General features: G+C 42.6%; 1 protein-coding gene across 1 annotated transcript; it reads right to left on the bottom strand.

Moving 5' to 3' along the window:
• Window positions 1–1,485: 1,485 nt before the first annotated feature.
• LOC147431807 (uncharacterized) lies at window positions 1,486–3,084 on the bottom strand. Its single transcript, XM_086493040.1, has 2 exons — window positions 2,830–3,084; window positions 1,486–2,017 (listed from the first exon to the last, which is right to left on the bottom strand). The coding sequence occupies exons 1-2, from the start codon at window positions 3,041–3,043 to the stop codon at window positions 1,656–1,658; spliced, it is 576 nt and encodes a 191-aa protein (XP_086349166.1). The 5' UTR covers window positions 3,044–3,084; the 3' UTR covers window positions 1,486–1,655.
• Between the last annotated feature and the right edge of the window lie 6,480 nt (window positions 3,085–9,564).

Genomic DNA, 9,564 nt, shown 5'->3' with positions numbered 1-9,564 from the left:
AAACAAAGCCCAAAGAAGGGATTGACATCTTGAAAGTGGTGGTGAAGGTGACCAAGACTGTTGAGATAAGGTTTGCAACCTTATTAAAAGGTTTTATTTAGAACATAATTGAAATGAGAGGACGCAGATATGAAACGATGATGCCGCCTCTCTCTCACTCTCTATAAATTGTACACTCACACACACGACGATGCTTCCAAGGTGAGTTCTCTATCAAATGCAACCAAGATCAACACGTGGTCAAAAACACTGTCGAATTTGGCAAGCACTTTGTTAGCATTTATAACATATCCATTTTTAGAAAAAAGTATTACATAAAGTTAGTGTTTCTAAGATACTTCAAAGCTTTGCAGTAAGTAGTACATAGCTGTTATTTAAATCAAAGGCTTTTCCCAATTTTATTTTCTCTTTCCCAATAGACAACATTGATTTAATGTTTATGTACATGTTTCTTTTTAGCTATGAGGCATTACGCTTTAAGCCTCTCTCGCTCTCATGATAAAGATTTGGGGAAGCTTCATTGCCTCTCCAAAGGAAAAAATTATGCTTGTAGGTTCAGAAATTGTGAGGTCATTTTTTTTTAAGTCCTCTACACAATATTGACAGAGAGTCTCCTCAAGCCACTTCTCCGATGAAGCAGGCAGAGCAGGCATATCCCTGTAAAAGGAAGCACCAAACAAACGAGCACGCTGCAGAATGCTTTGCGTGGAGAGGAGAAGAATTTAGTTTCTCAAGAAAACAGGTAGAATATACCAAATCAAGTGGGTGCAACACAGTTTGCTCTTTTATACAAACACACAGAAGATTTACCCAGCAGCCTTGTCCATGTCTTCTCTTGTTCACTGCTTCCTGTGACTACTTTCTCCATGCTATTGGAATCTGAAGCTATTTGTAATCTCTTTAGGCACACAATGTGTATCCGGTTCTTGCACAGTGCGGCACAACATTGGTGGGGAAACCCTTCACTCTGGGGATCCACATGTGTGTGTGTGTGTGTGTGTGTGCATATAGATGTATGTATGTATGTATGTGTGTGTGTGTGTGTGTATGTGTGTGTGTGTGTGTGTGTGTGTGTGTGTGTGTGTGTGTGTATATATGTACACACACACACACACATATATGTATGTATGTTTGTTGGAAATCAAGTTTACAGCCCGTGCTTATTATACCCTAATACAAGTATTTTAATTCTTACCAATTAAAACTCGATGATAAAGTTACTATAAATTAACATGAAAATATGATATATGGATACATGTGTCTAAGTTTTGCATGTTTTGTGCAATTTTAATAAAAAATATGTAGAACCTACTTCCTATAATTACATCCCAATATCTAAGAACTCAAATAACTGAGTGTTTGTAAAAACAGATGACTTTAAATTTTTAAAATACAGACAAGTGGGCTCATATTGCGTTCATATACCACGGTCGGCGGTGCTGTAATACCACACCAGGCACTCATACACACTTGACCATCTGCTAGTAAAAAAAAGATAGCATTTATTAATTATTAAAATAATATAATATTCTAGTATAATATAATTGTTTTTCTCAACGAGAGAGAGAGAGAGAGAGAGAGAGAGAGAGAGAGAGTGTATTGTGTTACAACTTTTGTAATAAGTTGATTTATTCATTAAAGCCAGGACGTGGAACTTACTCCTGCGGAATTTCAACTCCTTCTTCTTCTTCTTCTAAGTTAATGCTTTTTACCACCTTTGGAAAAGGGTTTGGTCCGTAGATTTTAGGCTTTTGTCCACTGTATTCGCCGTCTTTCCCAGGATAACCTACTTCACCATTCATGGATTGCCGGTCTTCTGGGCCATAGTACCAGATGGACCTGTTGCTCACAACAATGCCCGGCACACCCCTCAGGTAAGAGTTGATAATGTCCGCCTGGCTGGGCTCCTCATTGCCTGCAGGAAGTGGGTGTGTGTGATAGTTGCCCACTATTTTGTAGCCTGGCGGAGGTGGGTTCCCCGGGTTGCTCTCTGGCTTGTCCAGATCGATTGCCATCCCTAATTTGCCCAATTTGAACACAACACAATTTAGTCCCAGACTAGAGATGAGAGCTTAACACGCAAGGGCTGCCAATCCCCTGCACCGGCACCGCATACCTAGCTAGGTGCGGTTGGTGGCAGGGGCTGGCATCTATAGGTGGAGGGGATTGCCAGCCCCGGGTGCTGGTTCGCTGATGAAAGGGGATTGCCAGCCCCAGGTGCTGGTTCGCTGATGAAAGCCAGATCTGATCTGAAGCCACATCCGCGAACCAGCTTGCATTTTATCCATAGTGCCCCAGGTGATGGACCAGCAATCCCCTACCCCCAACGGCACCTAGCTATGTATGCGATGCCTCACCCTCAGAAGCTCATGATGTTAAACACTACATGGGAAAACAAGCGGAAAGGGACCCTCCTTCCAAAAGGGAAAATGCCTAAAGCTTCCTGTGAATTAAGGCTGGGCCGAATGGTTTTGGATTCAAGTCTCCACTCGTACCTTGGAAGAGAGACATTTGCCTTGTGAGAAAGGGGCCCCTTTTTCCTTGTTTCCCCCTAGGTGTTCGATCCGCCTCTGGGGCTGAGGCACTAGCTAGGTACTGCGGTTGGGGCAAGGGACTTCCACCCCCCCGGGACCAGTAGTCCCCTACCCAACTGCACCTACCAAGGTACGCGATGGTGGCTCCCGCGCAGAAGCTCATGCTGTTGTTGTAATCCGCAAAGTGGGAATTTTTCTTGGAAAGAAAGCAAACCCCTTTCTCCTTACAGGCGAAATATACAGCAAACAAGCTAAGGAGGCCAATTATAGAGGAAACAAACTCAGGAGAACTAACCAGCAGCAGATTCTTTCCCAGGTTTGGAGCGATCCTTTGCCGCGAGACGAACAAATAGCTTGTTCACATTGGTCGAATCCGCATAGATCCAGCCTCCGCGTTCTTGATATAAACCGCCCTTAGGAAAGCTAAGCTGCCATGCTTCTTTCAGCGCAGCATTGACGATCTTGTTGCCGATCATATCAGGAGCCGTAGGACCCGTAGTGGTTGGCATGGCTGAGACAGAACCCGCACAGAGGGCCAATAATATGGCTTGAATTCGAGAGCTCCTCTTTATATTTTTGTAGTTTGGCCTTAGCTCATTACTTCCATTGCCGTCACTTCACCAGTGCCCAAAAGTTAAAAACTCTGTCAAAAATAGCAATGGTAAATTGCAAAAAAATAAAGGTTTTAATTCTAAAATCCCCCAACATTTGAAGGTTTCTCACTTAGAAAATTTATTTTTACTAGTAAAACGGTGTCGCCTTCGAGAGTGGTATGGTCCCTCTTTACCCTCAAGCTCTTCATTCTTGACAAATTTCACAAAAGAAGATCAAGAAAATTACTCTCTCTTCTTCTTTCTTTCTTATCTTCCCTCTCTCTCTCTCTCTCTCTCTCTCTCTCTCTCTCTCTCTCTCCCTCCCGACCATGTCACTTCAAAATCTACGTTGAGAGCAGTTTCGAAAAAAATGTGTCTCAAATTAATATCATGACGTTTTCTATCTCTCGCTCTCTCTCTCTCTCTCTCTCTCTCTCTCTCTCTCTCTTTTGCTCTCCCTCCTCTTCTCCCTACCTCTATCTCCCCAATGTCAATCAACTTCAAAATCTGCGCTGTGAGCACTTTCAAAAAAAATGTGTCTCAACTTAATATAGTCTCGTTCTCTCTCTCTCTCTCTCTCTCTCTCTCTCTCTCTCTCTCTCTCTCTCTCTCTCTCTCTCTCTAACTGTCTTTGTCGCTCTCCCTCCTCCTCTCTCTTTCTCTATCTCCCCAGTGTCTCTCTCTCTCTCTCTCTCTCTCTCTCTCTCTCTCTTTTGCTCTCCCTCCTCCTCTCCCTACCTCTATCTCCCCAATGTCAATCAACTTCAAAATCTACGCTGTGAGTAGTTTCGAAAAAAATGTGTCTCAACTTAATATAGTCTCGTTCTCTCTCTCTCTCTCTCTCTCTCTCTCTCTCTCTCTCTCTCTCTCTCTCTCTCTCTCTAGCTGTCTTTGTCGCTCTCCCTCCTCCTCTCTCTTTCTCTCTCTCCCCAGTCACTCTCTCTCTCTCTCTCTCTCTCTCTCTCTCTCTCTCTCTCTCTCTCTCTCTCTCTCTCTCTCTCTCTAACCCTTTGTATCGACTTCCTAGAATTGCATATGAAGCAAGTCAAAAGGTCCAAAAGACATGCAAGAGCAAAATACTAAGTTCGGGGTGGATGCTTGATATCAAGAAATGGTTTGGAAGATGGGATGCATGTCACTTGGTCAAGGATGCATCAATCGACTCCCAAGTCAATGAGGCCTTCTTACAACGCCAATGTATCATGGCTTGGGAGAAATCCAGAGGTTCTCGCTTCAGCCATTACACCACACACATTGCCCCAAGCTACAAATCTCTCTTCTTCTCCGAGCGCGGTAACCGAACCCATCCCTACATCCTTGAGCCCATCCCATTGAGTGCGATCCGCACCATTGCCTCCATTTGTCTTAGCTCGCATGCTCTACACTGCGAGACAGGACGTTGGGGTACTGGCGAGGAGTCTCATCGACTTTGCACCTCTCGTCAAGTGCGAGAGAGTGAGTACCACACACTACTTGAGTGCTCATCTTTTGACCACATTAGGTCCTCTTTTCCCCATATATTCAGGCATGAGCTCTCCCTACATACCTTCCTCTCCCAACCACGATGTGGACTCTCTATTGCGACGCTCATTTCAGCCATTTTTGAGCATCGAGAGTCACTTATGACCTCCATTCACACCATGTGACATGTTCATTTGATCCCATAGGTCATATTTGACCTCCGAGGAGGATAATAGAACTATCTAATCTATCTCTCTCTCTCTCTCTCTCTCTCTCTCTCTCTCTCTCTCTCTCTCTCTCTCTCTCTCTGTGTGTGTGTGTGTGTGTGTGTGTGTGTGTGTGTGTGTGTGTGTGTGTGTGGAGTCGGACTCTCTGGAGGGCGGACGACACCTGTGCTGCCACAATGTTGCACACACCACCCCGGACTGAGCCACCGAGCTCTCTCTCTCTCTCTCTCTCTCTCTCTCTCTCTCTCTCTCTCTCTCTCTCTCTCTCTCTCTCTCTCTCTCTAGTCTAGAGTCTGGAGTCTCTGGAGGGCGGACGAAAATTGAGCAAGAAAGAGCGAAGGCAGGTTAGATGTTATATTTGCAATAAGCCCGGTCATATCGCTCCAAAATGCCCAAAGAGAAGAAAGAAATTTGGAAATGTTGTCCTAAAGGATAGATATGAATATGAGGTGATCTATTGCAATACCATACAAAGGAAAGATTTACCTATTGCAGAGTATATAGATTTTGATGTTGATGAGGAATCTACTTCCGAAAGTTCTTCTACTCCAGAAGAGTCTGTTTTCCCTTATGATAGTGAACCTCAACTACAAAACATGGTAAGGAAACCCTTTTCTTTTCCTAAGCAAAGGAGACTACAATCCGCTAGTTCAGAGTCAAGTTCCAGTTCATCCGAAGAATTAGAAGAATGGAGAAGTAAATATCCGCCTCTCAAGCTTGATCTATCCCGAAAAGAGCAACAAAGATATCAACCTCTACCTCTTTTTAGAGATATGGTTGAAGAAGCCCCTGCTATAGCTCTAAGGGAGGAATGGCGCAGGATGATGAATCAGAAAAGGGAACCTGCTTCTACTCGTTTCTTTGCCAACAAAGAGACAAGTAGACATCAAGAAAAATATCGAAAGAATCCATCATCAGTGCAACTGGATGAAGATATGCCAGAAGCTTCTACCTCTAGAGAACAGCCTCTAAATGAAGCTTGTGAGTATATGGGTGAAAGCATGTATAGGTGGACCGCTTTTGCCACTATATAGTATATGGTTTTTGGGGTTGAGAAAATGGGTGGTTTAGGCGTTTGAAACAGTGGGATTAAATTCAAAATTTATGAAAAAAAAGGGTTAAAATTTGACGTGTACTAAGTGAAAGCGCTTACTGGTTAATGATCACCTCAAGGTACTTTCAAGCACTTAATGCAAATATTCTCTCGAGTCTTGTCCCTCTCACTCTGTCTCGCTCGTTCCTCCCCCCTCTCTCTGTCTCACCCACGCCATTCAGGTTTCTGATTCCAAATTTCCTCCCTCCTTTGCGTTTCTCTACTAGCCGAAGCAACAAGCAGCAACATCACAACAACAACAAGCAAATTCAGGAGGAGTACTTTTTGCTGGGCTGGTCATCAACTTCAGTAAAAATCCCCTGCAGCAGCAGCAACAAGTATGTGGCATCATGTGGCTTGAAGCATTCTATCTCGAATGTTGGTTGAATTTGAATGTGGCTGGTTTTCCTAGGTAGCATTTCCAAGTAGCATTGATCCATGTTTTAACATGCTTCATGCAGATGTAGAAGCGTTGGATGCTTGTCTCTGAATGTGTGGCAAGATAACCAAAGGGGGCTTGGCCTAGTGGTTAAAGTGAATGGGTGGGTGCGTAAGGACCCAGGTTCAACCCCTAGCGATATGGTTTGCACTTTGTTAGGGAGGGTATTGCAAAAAAAAAATATGTGGCAAGATAATCATGGATTGTAACTATTAATGATGCATGTGTGAGTTTAGAATTTATTTCTGGAATGTATATGCATTGTGCACATCTAATTGATCACCCTTGTGAATGCTTTATAAAAATGCATCATGCAGCTTGAAGCATGAATGCAGATTTTATCAACTGTGTGTGCATGCTTATATGAATGCATCATGCAGGTTCAAGCATGAATGCATTTAACTATTGATGTTGTATCTATGTGGCATTTGTGATTTTTTCAAGATGAAGAACCACGCTACAAAAGGACCTTCAGACTTTGACAAGGGTACACCTAGGAAGGGAAAGAGCGTTACGCAGGAGTCGCCTATCAAAACAGGTTAGATGCATCATGCATGCATTTCTAAAATTGGTTTTATGTCTTGTAAAATTTCTGAATTTTTTGCACATGCATGCTACAAAAAGAACTTTCGAGTCCCCCAAGGGTACACCTAAGAAGCAAAATGTTCAACAGGTTAGATGCAGGTATTTCCCCCATGGACTCAATTAAAGTGTTGCTTTATTAGGAAAAAGTAGTGTGCACACCACTAGTAAATATCAAGTGGGTGAACCCCACTTTTTATGGGTACAGCACCACTGATAGGCTGTGTTGAAATGGTGCACTTGCAGCACCCTTTAAAGTTGGGCAGAAACCATGGTTGCATCACTACATAGTTATGTTGATATGTTGCACCATCTCTTAAAAGTGATACTGGACCACTTTAAAGTGTTGGGCAGCACTAAAAAGAGGTAAGGCTCTAGTAAAAATTGGCGATACAATGGGTGCATCACTTTCCAGTGGAAAACCCTAACTATTTTGTAGTGAAGCATCACTTTTAAGCGAAGCATCACGATGGTGCACCACTTTTCAGTGGTTCTACACACTTTTAAGGTACCAAATAACGTTCTAGTTAAGAAGCACCACTTTCTAGTGGTGAAGACTACTATAAAGTGGCCAACATCACTATAAAGTGGTGCTTCTTAACTAGAACGTTATTCGGTACCTTAAAAGTGTGTAGAACCATTGAAAAGTGGTGCTTCTTAACCTGAACGTTATTTGGTATAAAGTGGTAAACACCAATAAAGTGGTGTTCACCACTTTTTGTGGTTCAAATCACATTTAAGTGGTGTTTATAGTGGTGAAGACCACCATAAAGTTGTCAACATCACTATAAAGTGGTCAACATCACTATAAAGTGATGAACACAACTATAAAGTGGTGCTTCTTAACTAGAACGTTATTCGGTACCTTAAAGGTGTGTAGAACCACTGAAAAGTGGTGCTTCTTAACCTAAACGGTATTTGGTATAAAGTGGTGGTGCGTGATGGTCAACCACTTTCAATGTTGTAGAACCACTTTTTAGTGATGCTTTACAAAAGTGCAATAATCTTTAGTTCTGCATCTTTGCTAAAAGTGGTGGTTAAGTGCTTTTAAGTGATGAAGCTTTACAAGGAGATACCACATGCTATTGGTGTAGCACCACTTTTTAGGAGTGTAGCACCAGTTTTAAGTTGTGTACAACAATTCATATCGGTGTAGCACAACTGAACAGTGGTTCAACCCACTTTTATGTGTTGGAGCACCACTTTAAAGTGGTGAAGAAACACCAAAAGGTGATGATGTATCACCAACAAATAGTGGTGTAGCAGGACTTTTTAGTGTTACCTAACGAGTTTTAAGTGGTTTAGAACCATTTAGTGGTACACCACCACTTAAAAATTTTGCAGTACCACTGAGAATGGTGCAGAAATCATTTCAACCACTTCTTATTGTTCATAAAACAAGTTTAATTATGGCTCATTACATACTAACATGCATTCATATATGTTTTTACAGGGAGGTGGACAATACCACGAGTGGCCTTACCCACTCAAACAAAATTTTGCTTCACCAAGGAAGATTTTCATACCGAATATGGGCTATGCTTGGTTGGCCAGGATCCGAAGCTCCTATGTGATGATGATTTCTCAGAGGAGGAGTGGCTTAGGGTATGGCTTTACAAGCGCCACCAAAAGGAGAAGATGCATTTAAAGGGGCTGAGGCCTGAAATGTATGAAGAATGTCTCCTGCTATACCACAAAGTATATTAGGGAGCTCCCCCAAACAACGAGGTAGGCGTGCATTTTGCACATGGATTTACGTGGCAGAAGTGCAAGGGCGCTGAAGATTCTAAAGGTTTAGTTGCATGGGCTGTGTATGCTGAAGGTGTTATCAAAATGTTACTCCAAGAGAAAACTTTAAATAGGAAATTGGAGAAATGGAGGTCCACAAACGGTCCATGTCTTGGAAGAGAGTGAAAATTTAATGCAGAAAATATGCCTAATTACATAGACAGTACTGGCACAGGCTTTGACTGGCAAACATACTCAGGTGGACATCAATTTTCAGGGTAGGCTAAGGAGGAATTTCTAAAGAAGCGGGCCTTTGGTGTTATGGAATTGATATTTATCCATTTATTGTAGCTGACAGGTGGCAAAAGCATTAGCAGATAATGGATTATGCAGAAGGTTATTATATTCTATGTATATTTGATTATTCAAGTGCTCTTTATGAGCTTTGGCCATTTATGACCGGCCGGCCAGTTTGTACTCAATTTGACCATTTAAGGAATCTATAAATGAAATACGTGCAAAAGGGAAATGGTCACTCTTGCACGGGGGGAGATTGCACCCAGTGTTCGTCTCATTCTTCTCTCCTCTCTTCTTTCCTCTCTCCCCATGCCAGGCGTAGTACTCTGCTCTAGGAGGTGCGCCTGCACGAGCCGTATTACTCTCTTTCCCTCTCTGTCACTCTCTGTTCGTGATTATGCATCTATGTGGTTTCCAGGTATGTCGATTAGTCTGTTTATGGTTTGTAGTATGCTATTTCGGATGTGAATTGCAGGGAGCTCCACGCCTCTGGTTGTAGCAGTGGTATCAGAGTTGTGGCTATGCTCTTGGGCTTGCAGCGATGATGGCTATGGAGATTTTTATGAACAAAGATAAGTCATGCTTCTTGAACTTAATTTTTCTCTCTTAA

This window comes from Adiantum capillus-veneris, chromosome 21 (assembly GCF_014529385.1).
Source record: "Adiantum capillus-veneris isolate H3 chromosome 21, ASM1452938v2, whole genome shotgun sequence".
Classification (NCBI taxonomy): domain Eukaryota; kingdom Viridiplantae; phylum Streptophyta; class Polypodiopsida; order Polypodiales; family Pteridaceae; genus Adiantum; species Adiantum capillus-veneris.
This window is presented reverse-complemented; position numbering and strand designations above follow the sequence as displayed.

Coding starts and splice junctions, on each gene's coding strand:
- LOC147431807 (XM_086493040.1), bottom strand. CDS start 3,043: ATGCCAACCACTACGGGTCCTACGGCTCCTGATATGATCGGCAACAAG. Junction 2,018..2,829: donor TGGGAAAGAATCTGCTGCTG/GTTAGTTCTCCT, acceptor TGGGCAAATTAG/GGATGGCAATCGATCTGGAC.